The 22,824-nt window shown below is 43.9% G+C and overlaps 1 protein-coding gene across 1 annotated transcript; it reads left to right on the plus strand.

Annotated features, from left to right (window-relative positions):
- The first annotated feature begins 2,462 nt into the window (after positions 1-2,462).
- Positions 2,463-17,172, plus strand: LYPD3 (LY6/PLAUR domain containing 3). The gene is made up of 5 exons (XM_020812818.3): positions 2,463-3,303; positions 10,275-10,406; positions 11,163-11,333; positions 12,903-13,043; positions 14,203-17,172. The coding sequence occupies exons 1-5, from the start codon at positions 3,234-3,236 to the stop codon at positions 14,757-14,759; spliced, it is 1,071 nt and encodes a 356-aa protein (XP_020668477.3). The 5' UTR covers positions 2,463-3,233; the 3' UTR covers positions 14,760-17,172.
- The last annotated feature ends 5,652 nt before the right edge of the window (positions 17,173-22,824 follow it).

Here is a 22,824-nt window from a genome sequence, read left to right on the forward strand (position 1 = left end):
AAATTAAAAAAAAAATATCTGGTAGTGGCACCTACTTAAAGACTAACCGGTTTTACCTGATGAAATCTTTTATTGCCAAAAGTCCACTTCGTCAAGTGAAAAGCTTCTTCTAGAACTTTAAGACAAGCCCAGGAATCTTACATCTTAGCCTCCTCCTCCCCAGAACTTCATTCTTTTCAGTAACTCCACTTTCTTACATTTGTCCTAGTTTGGTTGCCTTGCATAAATTCAGCTGTCCGTATGACCGACTGCTTGGAGTTTCAGTAGCTCTACATACGTGATCCTGCATGTTTTGGCCTGTTCAGTGTATGTCTTATAGAACATCTAGGTTGCAGATGAAGATCAATGTGTAGGGGTAGTTACTAAGTCAGCCCTGATGACGATGCTGACTCATGTGCAGCCTCCTTTCTCCTGGAAGAGTGTTATTCATATTAAGCCAGGGGATAAGGTGGGGCAGGGTTAGGGCCCGCTCCCACTTCTGAGTCGCCCAGTTCCGCAGAGGTTCTGACGAGTTTCAAGTTTGCCTTTGTTACTGTGCCTTGAATAACAATGTCAAAGTGATTTCAACACTGGGGACAGCCTTTTGGTGGCTTTGTGCAGAACTAACGAAGGGGGCAAAGTTTTCCTTAAAACATCCTTTTCCTGATCAGTGGCAAGGAGACCCTAAGCAGAATCACATGAATTTTGAATTTAAAGACATGCTAAAGGATACCTTTAAAAGATCATCAAATCTCCCTTCCTTAGCTACATCCCTTACAACAGTGGTCACCAACCTTGGGCTTCCAGGTGTTCTTGGACTACAACTCCCAGAAGCCTTCACCATCACCTCTGCTGGCCAAGATTTCTGGGAGTTGAAGTCCAAGAACATCTGGAGACCCAAGGTTGAGGACCACTGCCTTACAACACTGGAGGCATTCAAGAGAAAATTGGTCAACCCTCTGTCAGATCTGCTTTGATTTGGATTCCTGCCTTGAGCAGGGGTTGGACTCAAGAGGCCCCTTCCAACTCACTTCTTCTGATTCTATGATTTTGTATTACTCACTAAAGCCTGGCCTGAAGGGAAAAGTCTTTGCCTGCCAGCAGAAGGACTTCCCACCAGCTCTGTTTCTCACTAAGCCAGTGGTTCCTAACCTTGGGTCCCCCAGCTGTCCATGGACTACAAATCCCAGAAACCCTGGATAAAGCTAGTGCTGAAGACTTCTGGGAGTTTTAGTCCAAGAACATCTGGGGTCCCAAAGTTGCGAACCAATGCCTTAAGCCAGTCGTCCCCAACCTTGGGCCTCCAAATGTTCTTGGACTTCAACTCCCAGAAATCCTGGCCAGCAGAAGTGGTGGTGAAGGCTTCTGGGAGTTGTAGTCCAAGAACATCTGGAGGCCCAAGGTTGGGGACCACTGCCTTAGGCAAATAAAGATAACTGTCTCTTAGGGAGAGAGGACAATAGGTAGGTGAACAGACACAAAAGAGTTAAGCACTAATTGTCCTGCTCCCTCCATCTCTGAAGTCATATGTTCTGATCTACATCTTTCTAACCCCATCCCAGTGCCTTCCAGGCACATCACCTTACAACTCATCATCTCCGGATATCATAATGATTGGTGTCTCTAGAAATGTTATGGGTCAGTTCTTCTGATCAGCACCCGATTGGGAAAGACAGCTGATCAAGTCCTGTTCTCAACCTCAACCCATTCACATCTGACTTTCACCCCATATATATGGGGGAAAGAACCCTCGGGGAAACTAATCATGGGAACTAAGGTTAATATTGAGCTTGTTCTGCTGATGATCTGACAGTGAAAAGTAAGCCCCTGCTCTCTGAAAAGAATGGACATGTGCTAAGGAAGCCTCAGGCTCTGTGCGGAAACCTGCCAATACTTTTAAATACGCAAAAGAAGAATTGATTGTCCATCTTTCTTGGAACCCTACCAGTACTTCCTACCTGAGGGCCAAATTACACATTAGACATGGCATGTCATCCTAGCTAGAATTATGTGAGAATTGAAGAAGCAAAAAATCCAGCTGGATTCCATGTTTTAAAAATCATCCTTGTGTTGGATGTCAATGTTTGCATCCAACAGACCTGTTCACAAAACAAATCAAGCTAATGTATTTATTCTCGAAGGCTTTCACGGCGGGGATCTGATAGTTGTTGTAGGTTTTTCGGGCTGGCTAGCCGAAAACCTCCAGAACACAGCCAAACAGCCCAAAAAACCTACAACAACCATCAAATCAAGCTGTTGCAAAGGGAAGAAGGTGGGTAAAATCCATAGTGTGACAATCAGATTTTTTTTGCACTTAGAGATGTTCTTCTTCTAATTAAGTCAACGAGCAAAACGGTAACCAGTTGTCTCTCCTGAATCTACTCCTATCATTTGCCTAGATCAATTAAGAGGACAATAACTCATTACCCATGCTTCTCTTAGACAGCACAATGCAGAGTAATAAGAATAAAATGGGAACATGGGAGGTCTTAAGCATTTTCCGACAGCTGCTTAAGAATGGTTGTACAGAATTCCATGGCATGTGTAATTTGACCCATGGAGATTGGTGAGGTGTTGAAATAGGAAACAAGGAAGGAAGATTATTGTTCCAAGTAATAGCAGTAAAGAAGCTTCCAAAGTTGCCCAAGGATTAGAATATCTCTTCCATTCCCATCATGTCCAATTTTGTGATATAATATATTTATCAGAAATAAGCTGTGCATCTCAACATAGATCAAAATTCTTCCACTCCCAATTGGAGAAGGACCCGAGCAAATATTGCTCAATTTTTGTGGACAAGGTGTAACACCTTATCTAGATGTCTTCCGTAACCTTTGCAAGAAAGGTGGTTTTCCAGGCCGTGTCGGCTGCCCAGGCTTGCCCTGCAATTATTTTTTTCCTACTTCAAAGCTTTGGGTGAACAGCTTCGGAAAAGATCCCTCAACTGGCTCTTCTGGTTTCTGGGAGAGAGGCGTCGCCCTGAAAACTGTCCTCAAAATGCTGAGGAAGGGAAGTGATGGGTCCTGGGCTGGAGAAGATGCATGTGAAAAAAGCCTCCAGGCCAACGTCGAGGCAGTGAGCAAGCAAGTCAAAGGAGGTGTGTCTCCTAAAGAAGGCATCAGTGCTCCACCCCAGTTGTCTGCTCATATTTAATATCTTAGCTTCATCTTTACGGCACTGGCGGAGGCAGCAGGACGCCGCTCAAGACCGGTGGAAAAGAACCGAGGCAAGGTTGGGATTTGACAAGCGTAGCAATGGGCACCCATCTTCAGCTCTGTGGCCAGGTCCCTGTCCTTCTGGTGGCCCTGATGTTCTTCACAAAAGGTAGGAGATGGAGGAATTATGATGCTTCCTGGTCTAAAATGTTGGCGATGTCTATTGCTAGGGTGGCAGATAGATGCGGGTGTACAGGTTGGAGCATTGGCCTGGAGAGACCTGGGTTCGAATCCTCACACAACCATAAAGCGTACTTTGCACCAGCCAAACTCTCTCATCCTGGCCTACTACACTGGGTCATCTTGAGGTTAAAGTGAGAAGCAGGGCGAAGACAGCCATATCTTTTCTTTTCTTTCTTGCTATTTATTATTTATTATATTTTTGCACTGTATCTGTTATTGATGTGTCATAATTTTTTTTCTGTTATTTTAATGTATATATGTTATGCTGGAAGCCGCCCAGAGTGGTAGAATATACCAGATGGGCGGGATATAAATCAAATCAAATAAATAAATAAATAAATAATCTTTCAGCACATGAGTGGAAAGATGGAATATAAATGCAATGAATGGGAACTATGGGAAGCATGCTGTAGTGAGGGACCCTTGCAAGTGACCCAATCGTGTAGGATCTCCCTTCTGGCATATGAGAAGAGAACAGTGATCTTTCTTTCTTTCTTTCTTTCTTTCTTTCTTTCTTTCTTTCTTTCTTTCTTTCTTTCTTTCTTTCTTTCTTTCTTTCTTTCTTTCTTTCTTTCTTTCTTTCTTACTTACTTACTTACTTACTTACTTACTTACTTACTTACTTACTTAACCAACCTACCTACCTACCTACCTACCTACCTACCTACCTACCTACCTACCTACCTACCTACCTACCTACCTACCTACCTACCTACCTACCTACCTACCTACCTACCTACCTATTTAACACATTTAACCCCACCTTTCTCCTTAAAAGGGCCCAAGGCAGCTTACATCATTAAGACAATATAAAAGCTAACAGTGAATATACAAATATAAAAAAGGATCAGACAAATACAATATCAAATAATTTTTTAAAAAACATGCAAAACATCAAAACACTCTCAGAGCAGGAAGGTACAAGCATCCATTTAAAACACCCCATTCAGCCAAGCAATCACTCAGGGAAACCTTCCTTTTAGAAAAAGGTCTTTGCCTGCTTGCGGAAGGGCAGCCAAGAGGAGGCCACCTTGGCCTCCTGTGGGAGGGAGTTCCAGAGTCTCTGGGAGCAGCATCGCCACATGTAGAGATGAAAATGTGGAGCTCAGCGGTCAGGAAAAGGTCCAAAAGTTATAGGATCTCTGGCATGAGAGGGAGGAAAGGTGCGGCTTCTGTGGGAAGATGAAACTGAGGTGTGTGGGTGTGTACTGTGTGCCTTTATATTTATTGGACATCTATTTACACAGACCTAAATTGAACAGAGTGTCAAAGACTACTCATAAAAGCTGTAGTTGATCAATCAATCATTCACTTGATTCACTCTGAAGTGCATAAAAGAGAACAAAAGACCCCAAAAAACCTCAGAAGAGGGAGAAGCATACTTTGGACTGAGAGTCTAAAAACTTTATTGGAGCACCAGATCTGAGAGATTCTTCCCAGAGCTGTTTCATCATCTGTTCTTAGGTTTGACAAGTTTTAGGTGCTAGACTAAATTGCTTTTCCTGAGCCTGGGATTTTAAAGAATAGCAAATAGTGCTTGTTCTTTTGAGTTACCTCATTTTGGAGGCTGTTGCAGTGCTGTTTCTTGTCCCTTGTTCTTTGACTTTCCATAAACTACCTTAAGTGGTAGAGGAAGTGGCATTCTGGAGAATACATTTTTACACCTAGAATTAAGTGATCAGGAGAAAATGTGATTAATTTTTTGCATTGGTAGTTATTAGTTTTCTACTTTTACCCCAGAGTCCCGCACAATTGGAATCTTCGAAAGCACATTCCAAAAAGGGTCATAACATAAAAAGAGTGATGGCATAAGGTCAAATTCATACACCACTGTTAAGCGTGTGCATCAGTATTTAATGCAATTGGGTATCTCCTTAGGATGCAGAATATAGAATCCTGGGACTTGTAGTTTGGTGAGATATTTAGAATTCTCTCTTGGATTGCTCTAGCGCACCCTTCTGCATTACAGCGCTATCCCTCTCTAGCAGAGAATTCTACACGCCTCATCAAATTGCAAATCAGCAGAATTGTGCCAATGGTGGTATCAAACTATAGTAAATGAGCGGTGTACTTACATAAGCCTGTATAAAAATACCCACCCCCAAAGCTGCCTTTGTTTATAAAATCTGACCACCATTCCCATAAAACAAGTTACTTTTCTACTATGTGGAGGGCAAACTGGAAAACCTGCCACAGACTCAAAAGATAAAAGTAGTTCTAAGGCAGACAAGCTATTGTTGATTAAGGATTGTCTCATTCGGTTTGGCTGCTAGATCTTCCAGTATTAAAACAGCAGGCATTGGAAATGTTCCAGTTCCTTGACTTTTATCATGTAATCTTTCTGCCTCATGCATGGAATCGGTGGGATGACTGCACTTTGCCATGTAGGTGAGCTTATTTGAGATTACAAAATGCTGTACGTTGTACACATGTGGCCACCAGCCAAGGATGATTGTCACATCATGAGCTTCAGCAACCAGAATCAAAGGCTGTAAATGGGTTTTGTGATCAAGCAACCTAATCTCAATTTAGAAAGCTCTTTTGGTTTGCAAACTTAATGGGAGGAAAGACCACTAAATCCACTTTTTAGGAACTTTGTGTTACTCCAAGTGTAAGAGGATGTCAGCCGTTGTTACCGATCCACCCACTTGGAGGGTCAAACTACACACTGAACATGAATGTGTTCCCTGCAATTAACATGGGGATTCTTCAGAGATAGGTGGTGGGGATTCTTCAGAGATAGGTGGCCCAGGGGTCAAATTAAACTTCTGCTAACTTTCCAATGACTGGACATCAGCAAAGCTGCTAAAATGCAACATACTCTGTTGAGGACACTGTACTTTGACATCAAGGTGTTGTTCACTACCAGAGGAGCACCACATTGAAATGCAGTAGAACCCCGTGTCCATGGGAATTAGTACCCGTGGTTTCACTTATCTGCTGCTGGAAAATAAATAAGTACAGTGGTGCCTCACTTAACGACGATAATCTGTTCCAGGAAAATTGCCGTTAAGCAAAAACATCATAAAACGAAATTAAAAACCCCATTGAAATGCATTCAAGCCCTGTTCAATGCGTTCCAATGGGGTAAAAACTAACCGTCCAGCAAAGATCCTCCATACGGCGGCCATTTTCGCTGCCTGTATAGCGAGGAATCTGTCCCTAAACACAGCGGGGAGCCATTTTAAGCACCCGGCGGCCATTTTGAAAACCTGATGATCAGCTGTTTTTGATTGTCGTAAAGCGAAAATCGGTTCCCGAAGCAGGGAACCGATCATCGCTAAGTGAAATTCCCCCATTTAGACCAATTGTGATCGCAAAAAGATCATCGTTAAGCGGATTCGTCATAATGCGGGGCAATCATTAAGCGAGGCACCACTGCAATCCAGCAGAAATGCATGTTCCAAGGTGTATTACCAGGACTGACCACTAGATGAAACCACAGACTGTGCTATTTTTTTTTTTGGACTTATATACCGCCCCATAGCGCTACAAGCACTCTCCGGGCGGTTTACAATTTTAATTATACAGGCTACACATTGCCCCCCCCCAGCAAGCTGGGTACTCATTTTACCGACCTCGGAAGGATGGAAGGCTGAGTCAACCTTGAGCCAGCTACCTGGGATTTGAACCCCAGGTCGTGAGCACAGTTTTAGCTGCAATACAACGTTTCAACCACTGCGCCACGAGGCTATATACAGGTGGCTTAACTTCTCCCAGGAAAACAGCTTCCAATGTGTTAGTGCAAGAACATGGAAATGGTAGCAGAGTTAGCAGATTAAAGTCCAGTCCAGGCAGTCCAAAAGAACCGCACACACGCAGGCAGCTTCACCAACACCAGTGTGCATTTACAGGCTCTATACAGCAGTGCAGTCCGGCAGCATAACAGCATAACACTCATCAGAACAGGAGGAAGTACATGTACTGTACAGAGTACACATATATACTTATGCACATCTATCTGTGTCCAATCACATTAGACATTGCATCCTACATGAGTCAGCCTTCATGAGTCATCATGACTCAGCATTTCTACACACCTGTTCACTATGGCTGCTCATTAACACACCTTATTCTGTTCAGGCCTGTAAATTTACCTTGACACAATGAAATGGAGAAGCCGCATTTCTGAGGGAAGGAGAGTGGAAAAGCACAAGTTGATGGTTTTGGGGACGGTTCCCTTGCAAACAGGAGGGCAAGAAACCCTGCCCGTTGGCAAGACTGGGTCAGGGCTCCCTCTCTGGTGCATGGACACCAGAGAAACTGGAAGTAGTAAATGCTTCATCTATCTGCTGTTTCCAGCATCCACGTGTATGTGTGTGTGTACGGGTGGGACTGTGATGAACCCAAAGAGATTTGCATATAATCATTCACCGTGAACACAGGCAGAGGTAGTCAAAGGGGACAGAATGCACAGAGAACAGATGAGACCCAATGTGAAAAAAAAGAGGGAAAGAATTATTATATTTTGCTGGGGAAAGGATGCACTAAGTGAGGCACAACGAAACTCTGTGCAGGCTTGAGCATGTTTCTGAACTACTCGGGTGTACATGCCATGAATTCCTCATCGGTTAGCATCTTAGGCTGAGAAAATCTCAGTCAATCCTTGTCCTTTAAAAACAACAACAGCTCTGTTTATCAGTAGATTTATTTTTCAGGATATTTCTACTTTTCCCGATATCCAAAGATCTCTGGGCAGAGTACAAGCAGAAAAACAGAATCTCAACACCACAGCATTAACAACATTATCTCCTTTCCCAGGGGTCCTCTTCGTGGTCATTATAAAAATGGGGGTTAGGCTAGGGAAGTGATTCTCAGCCTTGGGTAACCCTGATGTTCTCGGATTGCAATTCCCAGAAATAGAGATGGGCACAAACTTCACAAACTTCACAAACTTCGGTGGTTCATGCTGGTTTGTTTAGCATCCAAACAGGGGTTCAGTCCTTCAAAGCCCCACCGCTTCCAGCAGCTGCCCATTCAGGGGAAGTGCTTGGGGGAGGCGGGGCAGAGAAGCCAGCCCACTGCCTCCAGGTGGGCACCCGCTGGAAGGCGGGGCTTTGGACTGCTGAACACCTATTTGGCCGCTAAACGAGCCAGTAAGAACTGCCCAGCCAGCACTTTGTGCCCATGTCTACCCAGAAACCCTATGCTGTACAGCTGGTGGTGAAGGCTTCTGGAATTGCAGTCCAAGAACATCTGGGTTACCCAAGGTTAAAAACCCCTGAGCCAGGAACTTATTAATAGGTGGACAAATATAAAGAAAGGATATGGGTACTGCCTCGAGAGCACCTCCAGTAGATAACATGAACACCAACTAGGTTTTTAAGAAAATCCTCCGCTCACACCAATGAGGTGAACATTGACTAACGATGGTGTTGTTCCCCAGTCAAACCTAGGTCATTTTCTTAATTGTTGCTGTTGAACAGACCATCCTGAGTGAAGGCATGGCAGGAGCATATATTGCAGCACAGTCCTGATTCAAAAACAAGCTGACTCTAGTCTAGGGGGTTTCCAGAATATCTCTTTATGCTAGCAGAAATACATTTATGCAATCCCACAGTTGCATCTTCTGCATGCAAAAACAGCCCCAGCTGAAGAGCAATCTAGACTTACCAAATCAGATGTAAGACATACAGCTTCTGCTAGATTTTGAATCAGTGCCAAATTGTACCGAGCATTTAAAAAGTTATTGTGGTGCATAAGTTTCCTTTTGAACTTCTCTTTCTGCAACCAGAGAGTGTTTTTCAAGCCTCAGACTGTGTACAGTATTAGCTTCTCAGAGCTGCACATGTTCTACACTCTGTCTAGCCACCTGCAAACTGTCAGTCTATGGAATTACGTTTGGTTTTGTACTCCATCAGGTTTGGGAGCAGCTAAAGGATATTGACTGAAATCCTGTTGCATGACTCTGCGCACACAGCAGTGTTGATGTCAGCAGCAGCAGATTGATGCTACTAAAAAGTATTCCAAATCGCACACAACTTGGACACAATACAACAGAGTCGTGTGCACCGCAGAAACACCAAAGGAGTCTTTAATAGAGATGGGCAAAACCTCGGTTCAGAAGTCTGGCCCAATTTGTCACCGCGCTTGCACAGGAGTTATGCAGGCACAGTGCCCTCCCTTCTCCCGCCTCCCCTGCATGCTTGCCCCTTGCTTGGGTGACGCACGCTTCCCTCCCTGCCTCCCCAGTGTGACTACCCACACTCACCTTTTGCAGCAGGCGCTTCCCTCTTCTGCCTCCTCTGTCAGCCACCCACTCAGACGAGGAGGCAGAGCAAGGATTGCTGCAATGCTGCCTTTGAGTGGGCCCATCTCTAGTTTTTAATCAGTAGGGAATTTCCCGCTGAGGGTGACATCAACCCTGTTGCACCTGCAGCGCTGTGAAGCCATCGGATTCATTCCCTATTAAAGCGCCTTGTGTTTCTGCATACATTGGATTGCAACACCTTCCAAAATTTGTCAGATCTGAGTGAAAAATTATGCAACCATCAAGCCACCTGATCACATGTGCCTCAATGTGTCCCTCAGTCCACAGCCTCCTCCAGCACACGATGAAAAATTAAAGAATACGAAAGAGTCACGGAGCGCCATGTTTGGGCATGCCTTAGAAGTCTGGCAGAATTACAGCAATATAGCTATTTTAGGCTCTTCCCCAGTTTTGTCTGGACATAGTGGTTGTGTGTTTGGAAACCTTTTCAACTGGAATGTATGATTACTTGCCTATGACAGTGACTAGTGCATTTTCCCTTTCACTTAATTAGTGATCTGGCTGAGCAGCATATGTATGTTTCCTTGTTGTTGTGTGAACAAAATGGGTCAGGTCTGACAAAGAAGAATCTCCAGTTCACGTTTCTCTCCTGGTCCCTTCATCCTGCACCTTCTTGTTCTCTACAGGTGCCCTGTCACTGGAATGCCATAGCTGCGTGGACCGGGGAGATGGTGGCTGCAGTGAAGGGAACATAAAGCAAGTGACATGTCCAGCATCTACCCATGTCTGCGTGGAAACCGTGGCTGCTGTAGAATGGAGTGAGTTGGAAATAATTCCATTTTTCCCCCCATCCTGTTTCCCTTTACTCTGAACACCATTGATTCCTGAGACTTCAAGGCAGGGCCTTGGAAGATTAGGCCCACATAATGAAACCAGGTTTTAAGTAAAGATGGGCAAAACCTTGAAAATTTGTGTTTTGTGATGGCTCGGGGTTCGTGGCTACTCACGAACCATAAACTTTCATGAACACCCTTGATAAAAACTAACGAGTTGGCAGTTCGTTTTTTGGTTTGATACTGGGAGGAGGGATGGGATCCCCAAACTGAACCACAAAATTTGGCCTTGGACACCTTCAAACATGTTGGCCTCGCTTTCATATTATGGATGGTATTGTCCAAAATAGCTAGAGGGCCCTATGTTTCCTACCTCTGGTTTAAATAATTATTGAAGGAGGTTGAGGACATAGAGGTCCCATCGTCTGCCTCTCTTCTTTGCAAGTTGCACCAGTATTGAGATCAGAGCTTTGGAGAGTGATGAAAAAAATGCCCTTTTTTGAATAACCTCCATCATCCCCAGCCCAACATGGATATATATATGTAGAACTACATGCTCACCACCTTCTGGGGTCATGTTTCCATTGAGGCCATTACTACCTGTTCTGCACTCTGAGGTGATTGTGAACAGATACTTTTCTGGACTATATAATCCAGAACCTTCCAAATCAACCTGGGGCTGTATATGGACCATCATTTCCTTACTTCCTGGAATTACCTCTTAGCTTTTCCCATTTATAGGTCACGGGAAGTTCTCCGTTGGTGAAAAGGGCTGCGGACTGGGCATGCCAGGCACCAATGACAAAGCAGTAGATCTACACGGCATTCTGGCCTTCTCCCAGCTGCGTCAGTGCAACGACAGCAATTGCAACACCAAACTGGACATCAGAACTCTGGAGTTGCAACCCATGGGTAAGAAGCAGAGAAATTAAGACAGAGACTGGACTTCCATGTGAGATAGCTAAGCATTTGCCCTGGGCACTGAACTAAAAGAGGTGCTTGGCTTTACTCAGTGACTTGACATCTACCAAATGTCACCGGTCAAGGCAGTGGTGTTTTTGTAACCCTTTCTCCCAAGTTCTACAAGGTGCTTTAAACATAAATTTCCACTGATTGGCTCAAATCCTGTTGCATAGTTATGCCTGCAGAAGGCAAACGGTGTAACTCACAGTGGCTTCTCATTGCTAAATGATGAATCCCTGTTTGAATTTTCAGGCATGTGCCAGTATTGTGGGTTGGCGTGTGTGTGTGTGTGTGTGTGTCTGTGTGTGTCTGTGTGTATCTGTGTATGTGCGTGCAGAACTCCATTGGGGCTGTGCAGTGTTGATGCCTGTTTAGGTCCAGGTCTCCGATGAAACCCTGCCCCCCAAATACACACACACACACACACACACACACACACACACACAGAGAGAGAGATTTTGGCCATCATCTTTCTGATAGGATTCTTTTCCACTCTCCTGTCTCATGCAATCTTTCTGCCTAGATAAAAACCATCAAATTAGAGTTTTGCCTGGAGTTAACAAACAATGTTATGCACCACAGTGGATGACTATAAACAAACCCAGACATTTTCAGGCCATATTTAAGTGAAACCACAGATACCAAGCCTGCAGAAATGGGGTTCTACGGTAGAGGCAAACTGTGTGTGGTCCTAGAGAGAATATACTGTATGCCCAATTTTGTAGTTATCCACTGATAACTCTCCCTTCCATTACTTCCTCACCCTTTTTCATATTTTCATATTTTCTTATTTTGAAGTTCTCTTTCCCACTCTTGTTGAAAAGGGCAGCAGAGGGTCAGAAAAAACTTTACAAGCAACCTTTTTTTTCCTTCTCTTTTTTTTAACATAAATTGAACCACTAAATTAATGACTAAATGGAGACACTAAATAAATTTCAGCTAACTAACATAGCATTATAATACCATTTATATTGTTATAGTGGAGTACATTTTCCTTCAGGTTCACATGGGGCAGGGTGTAGAAGACAGTTTATTGTTCCACCTAATGTAATTTTAAAAAAGGAAACCATGTATTTATCTTTGGATTCATATTCTCAACATAATTTGACTCTGTCCCTATCTAATTTCTCCTCTGTCTCTTTCTCCTCTGTCTCTTTCTCCTCTTCTCTTTCAAAGAGTAGACCTTTGGTCTAGATGGGCTGGATAGAAACCCAATAAATAAATAAATTAAATTTCTCTCAGTCCCAGGCATGTATTCATAATTATACTCTCATATTAGTTATCTCAAAATATTACTGCATATAATAAACATCTCTCCCTCCAGTGGTCACTGCTGCTTTTTGGAAATCCTATTTTGTATCATTGAACTAACGAGTGTTCAGTACACAAGGAACTATAGATTATAAAGAATTCTCTGTTAGCATATTCTCAGAGAATATTCAAACACATTATAGGTCATGGTTTGAAGGCAGCCTTTTTCTCATTGCTAATATCTTTTTTTCCCCCCTTTCCTGACAGATAACGAGAGTGCAAGGGTCCCAAATGGTGTGGAATGTTACAGCTGTGTTGGCAACGAGTGTTCAGTACACAACTCGAGCATCGTCAAGTGCTATGATGCTTTCCGTGGTTGTTTCCATGGCAATGTTACCATGAGAGCCGGTAAGACCTCTGAAGAACATCTAAGATGGCTGTCATTTGGTTAGGCCAAATTAGGTTACTATTCTCACACTTGACAGGTGACCTTTGGAAAGGAAATGGTGGAATTTAGTAATCATGCCAAATCACATCACAAGAATAAAAATTAGAAGAGAGGCTTCCCAGAGCAATCTCCTGAAGGAAAAGAACATTAGGCAATAAAAAGTTTAAAATGGCTTCAAGAACATGCATTCTATAGTGCCGTGTATTCTTGGTTCTACTGTATACCATGGAATCCTGGCAACTATAAAAAAGAAAAATCCAGGAAAAAAGACTTGTATGTCAACCACGTTTGATATATATTCAGCTGGGAATAATTGTAGCTATGGACTTCGGTGCAAAATAGGTAAAATGTCAGATGGGATGTAAATCCAAAGCAAATGGAACCAATCTGTGGAAGCTTAAGGGGATGTCCTCTCCACTCATTAGGAAACTAGTGTCTAAATTCTACTGAGGTAATTTGTGAAGATGTATTCTCAAAGGCTTTCACGGCCGGGATCTGATGGTTGGTGTGGGTTTTTCGGGTTCTTTGGCTGTCTTCTGAAGGTTGTTCTTCCTGACATTTCGCCAGTCTCTGTGGCCAGCATCTTCAGAGTACTGGAGTAGGGACTCTGTCCATGCTCTAATTTGTGAAGCCTCCTTGTCCAAACAGAAGACCATTTTGGGAACAAACCCAGAATGATTGTAGGGAATAAACATCGACCTTCATATCCACAGAAAACATAAATATGTCAACAACAGGCAGAATGGCTCCAGAGGCCTGGGGATGAGTGAGATATTTTTGTATCTGCACATTCCCAGCTTTTATAGCAAATTCCTCTCAAAGATGTGAGTATTACTTGGAATGTGATAGAAGTTTTGGACTGACTACAGTGAGAATGGGCTTTATCCAGCAGTGGAAGTTCATTAACACTAAAGCAGAATTCAGCATATAGTGGGAATCTCCCACCCTATGACAGCATTGGCCCCAAACATGTTTTTTAGGGTCTGCATAAGTAGCTGCAAAACCTAGGTTTGAGGAGCTGAAGTCCTCCACTTTACTGCTAGTGCCATGATGGAATATGTTCCCTGCTTCCAAGCTGACCCATATTCCTGACTTTGCCTCCTTTTTACTTCTTTCCAGGCAACTTCTCCTTGACCAGGCCTATCAAGGGTTGTGTCAAGGATGAGGAATGCACAAAGGTCAAGAAAGGAAGTCATGCGATCACCCTGGTGGGATCCTGTTGCAATGGAAGCCTCTGCAATGTGAACCTCTCCAACAAAACACACTTCTCTTCTAAGATTCCACAGCTTACACTTCTGCCCAAAAAAGATGCTTCCACCACTACATCCACACCCCCTTCTACAAGCACCCATGTCAGTGTAACAGCCTCTTCTGCGGTCAACAAACATCCCATCACAGCGGGACCTTCAAAATCCAGCCATGATGATCAAGACCACGACCATGACCATGACCATGACCACGACCACAACCATGACCATGACCACGACCACGGACACCATCACAATGGTGATAATGAAGAATTCACTCCAGCAAGAGATGGGAGCACCTTCACTGCTGTGAAAGTTGAAGAACGACACAACCAACAAGCTCAGTCACCACATGGCCCAGGAGGCAACGCAGCGAACTTGAGCGGGTCCATCTTGCCGGTCTTGCTGTTGGCTGCATTGCTCATGTGAAAGAAAACTGAAGAGGTGAAATCATAGTCAACCTGCCTTTTCCCCTCCATCACTGGTTCAGTCCCATCCAACTAGATTCTGCTGTCCTGTTTTAACAGGACTTCCCCTAGTCAGATTAGGCTTTGACCTACCAATGTCAGGCATCTTGGTTTGAAACCAACATTTTAAATATTAACCATGGTGAACGCCCTTCAGGACATAATCTGTGTCGGCCATTTTGTCATAATCATGGCAGCCATTTTGTCATAAGCAACAATGAGTGGTCAGAATCACTGAGTAGGTAGACTTCGAAAAATGACATTCTGTATTATGTTGATGTGTAGCAAAAAATGTTCTGTTCTTACAAAACGTAGTCAAATTACTGTTGCATGTGAGCCTTCTCAAGGCTCATTTTCAAACTTGCCACTTAGTGTAAACACAAGAGCGGCCATTTTGTAACCACCCTTCTGAATGGAGATTTCTTTGGTGCAATACTGGCTTCATCCAGTAAGATTCGTCTGGCTTCTGAGGTGCTTTGCTCTCTTCCCTTCACCTTGCATAGTTCCATGGTAGGGTTGTCTTAATTAAGGAAAGACGTAATGCTTACAAGGAGTTAACAAAATTTACTAAAGCAGGTTAAACGTGTTAACCATGTGCAAATCTTATAAGATTTGGTGGACTGCCAGGTTGGAATCCATGAAAAAGGATCCTTTTTGTCCAGAATGGGACATGTATAGGAATTTATTTATATACTCTCCCTGACACTTTAAACCCTCTGCATTTGAGTATAAATTGATCTGCAAACAGTGACATAGAGATAAATTCGGTGTGTGTGTATGACAGACCCTGTAGCCAACCGCCACTCCACTCTAAGGAAATATTATAAATGTAGGCAGCTTTTTCAGTGTACCTCAAGAAAAGAGGAGCAGGGTTTTTGTCAAGTTATTGACTCTTAATTGCCTATGCAAGACTAAACCCTCTCATCTACTTTGTATGACAGCAGGGGTAGTTCTCAACAGTGAAAGAAAAGATTTTGTAGGACTCATTTAACATAACACATCAAGATACCAATGCTTCCACCCACCCAACCACCACTCACCCCCCCCATTTCATCTCCTGAAGGATCAGTATTCTAAATCTTTCAAGATCTTGCAAACCTCCTTTCTGCTGCCAGAAGAAGGAAAAAAAGAGCATTTGTTTTCAATCAAACAAAGCTACAAACGCAAGACAGTTAAGACCGTAAACTGTTTATGTGGGACTTAATGACTCTTTATTCCACTGAAACGTTTTTGAAATAGTGTCTATCCAAAATATGGCTCTAATCCAGGGTGCAAAGGATTATGGTCCAAATTTTGTCTTGATGTAGAACACTTGGAAAATTTTGAGATGAGACAAACCTTGCTTTGAAATTTGGATTTTCATCCTGTAATTGGATATTTGGGAATAAAAATTTGAAATTTAGTGAGCATCGCTTCAGGACAGTATATTCTGCCTAGTTCAAGGGGAGGGGGGTTGGTGAATCTAAATTTTACCAATGCTTATCTGTCAGATATTATGAAGTACTGAATGCTACAGGATATCAATTATTACCAATAATATTGCTGTTTACAACTGTCACCCCCATCCTCCTGCTAATCCAGAATCTTTTAAAGCTAATCCTGAACTTTAATAATTGCCTAATGGGCTGAAAATAAAATTTAGGAGGCATTCAATTCCATTCTAGTCCAAGGCAGATGTGACCCCACACCCTAAAATTGTGAGTGGTGTGTGTGGATTGTCCCCCATTCACACTATGAGCTGGCTACAGATCACTTGAGCATTAAAAGAAGACGTATCAATGAAAGACGAGGTCAATCAGAACATAAGTTATATTTAGAGAAGATCAAATTGGATGGCATGTCCTGCCTCATCACTGCATCCCTTGCAGTGCAAAGGCAGAACGGGGTAACCATTTGGGGTTTGTGTCTCAGGTGTATCTTGTTCGGGACCACCGGGTTTTCCATAAAAAAAACCTTCAGAGCACTCTTGTAGAGGGGCCTTGACCTACTCCTTCAAAGAAGGCAATTTACGCTTTAATGCAAGGCTGTGTTAAAGAATTATTTATGCTTGCACTTTGGGGCGATACATTTTTAATGCTTCTCGCCGCCCTGCGCCTTGTTCCTCGATAGCTACTTTTTGAATCTGGTCAGGGGGCCCTCCTTGACTGTGTGAGATAGCTTTGGGAACTTCCTTTGGGATCTTGAAGCAGGCGAAAAGGACGGTCCAGATTTTTTTATTAAAAACGTATCAGCTGCTCAATGTTCATTATTACTTCTGCTGTTTTGTAAATAATCCTAGGTTTTATCTTTGCCAAGCCAGAAAACTGCCGGGAGGCACCTGGCTGAAAAGCTAATTATTATAGTTAATAAACGGTTTGCCATTTGGCTGGGAAAAAGCCTCTGTGTACGTGTTGGGTTCTCTTTTCTTTAACAACTTCTTTTTCTTCTTTACAGCATGCGTAATGTAAACAGGGAGCTCTCTAGTTTCTGCATTTTATAGCAGGGGTGGTGGCAAGCCTTTGGGTCCAAGTCCCAAGTTTGGGTCTTCAATAGCAAGTCCCAAGCCCCAGTTCTGAGTCCCTAGGAAAAAATAAGCATTTTTTCCCCCAGGAAAAAAGGGAAACGAGTGGGTGGGTGGGTTCCGAGTCTAGTCTGAGTCATTGAAAAAAAGAACCAGAGTCAAGTCCAAGTTGAGTCACCGGTGAAGGGACTCAAGTCTGACTTGCCATCAAGTCCCACAACTCAAGTCCCCATCTCTGTTTTGTAGTCTAAATTCTACAAAAGGGAGAAAGGATGGGAGGAACGCTGAGGTGCTGGTGATATTAAAAGAGAGATGCACTGATTATGCAGCAAAGACCCAAGGCTCTCCTGCATGAAGAAATCAGGCCTCTTTGAGGAACAAATAAAGATGAACCAGGAAAGATTGACCTTGAGGTAGAAGTCTTTGGCCAACAATGCGGTTGCAAACCAGCTTTCCCTGAACAAGTTCTGGTTGCCAAACTTGATCTTTTTAAGTGGCTTGGGTTTGTCAAACCCTAGTGCCTCTACTTCTGTCTCACGCAGACTGCCCTTTCTGGATATTTGTACATTGCCGTGTGAAGATCATTCAAACCACTTCCTGAACGGGTTCCAGGTTTTGTCGTGAGAAATTATGACAACTTAGCTGACTTCATGGGAAATTAGCTGACTTTCCTCTATATACACACATATAACAAGGCTCATTTTTTAAAAAAATGCAGTTAGATTCATTGTGATATGACAGGCAGAGGAACTGCCTAGAACTGAGAAGGCCTGGATTAAAATCCCAGCTCAGTCATAAGAGCTCATGGGAGTTGGGGATTAGAACTGTTAAAGGTAAAAAGGTAAAGGTTCTCCTTGACATTTTCAGTCCAGTCGTGTCCAACTTTAGGGGGCGACGCTCATCCCCGTCTCCAAGCCGTAGAGCCAGCGTTTGTCCGAAGACAGTTTTCCATTGTCACGTGGCCAGCGTGACTAGGGAACACCGTTTTACCTTCCCACCAAGGTGGTATCTATCTACTCATATTTACGTGCTTTCGAACTGCTAGGTTGGCGAGGAGCTGGGAGAAAGCGACGGGAGCTCACTCTGTCATGTGGATTCGATCTTTCGACTGCAGGTCTTCTGACCTTGCAGCACACAAAGGCTTCTGCGGCTTAGCCCACAGTGCCACCACATCCCTAGAACTGTTAAAACCTCTTCTTAAATACTGTACCTCACTTACCTTGAAAGCCCTATAGGTTCTGGCTTGATGGCATGTCAACATGCACAACGCAAAGATTGAGGTACACATTTGCAGGTAGATTGCAGTGAGGGCTCCCCCCAAAAAAAGGTTTTTCAGAACCGCACTCTTTAAAAAAATGTAGAAATGGCATTATGGAAAACTATGTGCTAGGGCAAGCTGAGAGATTAGTGGAGGGGACAATCAGATGGGTGTCTGGCCTACAGTTTGGCCCACTGCAGGGATGGTATCATTGATATCATGGCTGGAGCAAACCAATGTGTTCCTACCCTCACTTTTCTGGCCCTTTCGGTGGTTTCTATTTTTAAGGGACCAGTAAGATCACTCCAGTGTGGTTTGCTCCCAGAGCGCATGACCCCCTGGAAATGGACCAACAGAGAACCTTCCTCTAATTTGCCGATATGGTGAAACAGCTTAAGAGGAGAGTCACTTCCTGACACTCACAAATTAAGCACTTTCTCCGCTTCACAGAGAGGCCAAGGAATTGGGGGGGGGGGGGGAGAGAGCTGGAATTATATATAAGTGTGTTTTAGGCCAGCAAATATTTGTTGCATCACCTTAAAGAGCTAAAAGGCTGGTGGAAAGGAAATGGGAAACCAAACACTTATTTAACGACAGTGGGCTGCTACAGACCAAATAGGGTTGCTTGGGGTCGATGGGCCATTTGGATGTGACAATCGCTCTGCATGACAGATGAGATCCCCCCCGCAGCAACCATATTTAGCCTAGTCCAGCCCACTCCGAATGCTGCCTGGAGATAAGACTTAAGACATATCGAGGGTTCTCAAATAAGTTTTGCAACCAAGGCTCAAGTCTTTCAATGTCTGATTTTAACACTTTAATCCCTACCCAACACTGGCTTTTTACTATGATAAACATCACCATCATCTGCTGTCAAGTCGATTTTGACTCACCATGACCCATTTCAGGGTTTTCTAGGCAGAGAGTACCAAGAAATGGCTTTCCATTCCCTTCTTCTGGGCATGTCCTAGGACTATGCAGCTTGCCCAAGGCCACCCAGGCTGGCTCTTCTGAGATGCAATGCACAGGCACGAAATTGACCTCCCAACCTCTGGCTCTGCAGCTAGATACCTGAGCGATCCAGTCAGCTTATGGCAACCCTTTTCAAGGTCTTCCAGGTAGAGAATACACAGAAGTGGTTTCCAATTTCTTTCTTCTCTGGATGCTCACGGACAGTGCAGCTTGCCCAAGGCTACCCAGGGTGGCTTTTCTCCCAGGAGGTCCAAGTGGGGGAATCGAACTCTGAACCTCTGGCTCCACAGCCAGAAACATAAACCACCGAGCTATCCATCCATCTTGATAATTATCCTAGCAGTTGCTAATACTGTTCCACTTGCCTTTTCTTTAGCTTTTATGACTCGTGGTTGTTTTTTCTTTAGATTTAGGAGAGCCATAGTCTGGTATTAATGATGACCCTGCTTTGTGGCCCCAAGGATGAAGGAGAGGAATTTGGAAAGAGAGACAAAAGGAGAAACTAAGGGTTGGAGGGTGAAGAGGGGAAGAGGGCATGCAAATAAATGACACGTGGGTCTCAAAATGCTTCTCCTATATATAGCAATGCCTTTGGACTGGCTATGTGGTTGGTGATTAGTCAGCCTCCAGCCACACTTGACAATCATGTGAAATCCATCCCCCTTGGTGAATTTCAGTTAGGGGGCTATCAACAAAAACAAGGACAGAAGACAACACACTGATCTTGCATGTGCTCATTGATATAGGCTGTTGTTCTGTGTCATCCATGCAGAACTGACTTGCAGTGACCCTAATAGGGTATTTAAGGTAGGTGAGGTATTTAAGGTGTTACCCATTCCCCAACCCGAGTGAGTCTCCACAACCGAGGCAGGGAATCAAACCCAGGTCTCTAGAGTCCTAGTCCATTGCTCTCTCCACCAGACCACATTGGGGACCCACAATACAAATGCAAAATTAGAAGCAGTGTTTCTAATTTAAGCCAAGCTTTGATGCTTCTCGCCCAATTGAGGAAGGCTCTTATTAGGCAACATGTGAGCCTACAGAACCTGCTATCCAGGTGCTCCTTGTATATGTGGGTGCTTTCAAGTTGCCTGATGTCCCTTCTTCTCATCCTTCACTTGAACTGAGAAGCCCTGGATGGACACCATATCCCCCGTCAATCTCTTGGAAGGCATTGCTGCTTTCAATTGGCTATTTATGCCAGCTTAAGTGCAAAGGTGTAAATTATAGGAGGGAAGTGCTGTGAACTCTGGAATCAGTACTTTTATTCCTCACCACATGTCAAGTCCCATAATTGATGTGTGGTCAGGAATAAAAGCTGTGACTTGTTAATAAGCAATATTTCATGGCTCCTATTTATGCCACTGCACTCAACAGTGTTGGTCTGAACAGAATCCACAGTTGACCTCTTATCTCTCAGGTCATCAGCACATTTTTTCCCCTCTCATTGACAGAAAGGACTACATGGCCGCCTTTCTCTTTTGGGTCAGGCTGGATGTTGTGTAAAGGCCATGATGTCCCTTTCAAGATAAGGAAGCAGAAGACTTCTAGGGTCAGGACATGAAAGGGGAAGCGGGATGAGGGCTGTTTCCTCGACCACAGAGGTTTCACATGCTGAGATGACACAACCAAGCTTCCTGTTTCTTCACCTGGAAACTTATTAGAACCTCAGGATGAGGTAGAAAGATGTGGTGGTTGTTCTCCTGAGCGGGCAGGAACTCTTTGTGGTCCAGTTTCTCTGTCAATGCACAGAGATTGTTGGGGATACAGCCACAGGGGTGACCACCCTGGCAGATGTCCTTCAAGTTGGGCCAGGCTGGGGATGAGCTGGTTCACTCTGTTTCCTAGCAACCACGTGATGCAGTATGTGCCATCACGAACCAGCCCACCCTGACTGATGTCTGCCTGCACATTTTTTGGGTCCCTGTCAGGAGCTATTCGCTCTGTTTTAGTTTTGGTGCAGATAGGATCACCCCACTTTGGCCTGGTTCCAGCATCCTGGGAATCGAACCAATATGAATGACTAGCTGTCCCTTTGCTGAAGCCACTTGATGATATTAAGAAATGGGGAGCTTCCTTTCTCCTTGCCTGCATAGGGGAAAGGAGCGGATGTTTTCCATTTCTTCTCAATTGTTGCTAACATATCAACGAAGTTTTCCATATCAATAAGGTATTAGGGATGGGAGAGAGCAGAGGCAGACAAACAGCGCCCAACGCTCCAGATGTTGTTGGTCTACTGAAACTCCCACCTTTTCTCATATTTGGCTGTGCAGGGTAGGGCTGGGAGAGATGAACAGCTGAGTAACATCTGGAGGGAGCCTTCTTGTCCACCTGAGGTTAGAAATATAGGAAACCCTATTGGGAATGACCTTGGAGAGACCAGCTAGAGCTCAGCCTACACACCAGGGATTTCTCTGGGCTTCGTCTGGTCCTACTGAGACCTATTTGGGGAGCCAAGACGAATATTGTGAAATAAGAATGATTCACAGACATAGTGTATCTTTCTCCTCATTGACAGCCTTTACATCCTGAATTAGGGGCTGACTATTTGTAGAAAGGACACTTCTTCTTTCCATATTAAACACAATCATCTCCTTTTTGGGAGAGTATGAGCATCTTGAACAATAGTTCCCAACCTTGGGTTCCCAGATGTTCTTAGACTAAAACTCCGAGAAAACTTCACCACTTAGCTGTGCTGTCCAGGACTTCTGGGGTTTTGTACTCCAAGAATACCCTGGGGACCCAAGGTTGGAACGAACTGATCTAGAATAATGGTGGGCAAAGTGAGGCCCTCCAGATGTTGTTGAACTTTTATGTCCTTTCATTCCTCACCATTGGCTCTTCTGGATAGGACTAAAGGGACTTCTAGTCCAACGTCACCCACTGGACTGGATCTTGCCCGTCCCCTGTCAAAGAGAATGCAGAATATACTGCTGGATAGCTCAGTGAATTAGGTATCGGACTGCAGGGTTTGGGAGTTCTATTCCTCACCATGCGTTCTCTGAGTAGAGCCAGCCTGTGTAGCCTTGGACAAGCTGCACAGTTCTAGAGCACCCCCAGAAGAAGGGGATGGTCAACCACTTCTGAGTATTCTCTACCTGGAAAAGCTTGGGAAGGGTTGTCTTAAGTCACAATTGACTTAGCAGCACATTACAGTATTATTCAAAAATACGAGGCATAGTCAATCAAATTATAAAAACATTGACCGGTATTATATAACAGATACAAGTTTCAACCACAAACTTAAGTATCTGTTAAATATCGGTGCATCATTATCATTATCATCATCATCATTAC

This window comes from Pogona vitticeps, chromosome 9 (genome assembly GCF_051106095.1).
Source record: "Pogona vitticeps strain Pit_001003342236 chromosome 9, PviZW2.1, whole genome shotgun sequence".
Taxonomy (NCBI): Eukaryota; Metazoa; Chordata; class Lepidosauria; order Squamata; family Agamidae; genus Pogona; species Pogona vitticeps.

Bases quoted from the DNA above. Each gene is read 5' to 3' on its own strand.
- LYPD3 (XM_020812818.3), top strand. From the start codon at position 3,234: ATGGGCACCCATCTTCAGCTCTGTGGCCAGGTCCCTGTCCTTCTGGTG. The intron at 3,304-10,274 runs GTAGGAGATGGA...TGTTCTCTACAG, and splicing joins CCTGATGTTCTTCACAAAAG to GTGCCCTGTCACTGGAATGC. The intron at 11,334-12,902 runs GTAAGAAGCAGA...CTTTCCTGACAG, and splicing joins TCTGGAGTTGCAACCCATGG to ATAACGAGAGTGCAAGGGTC.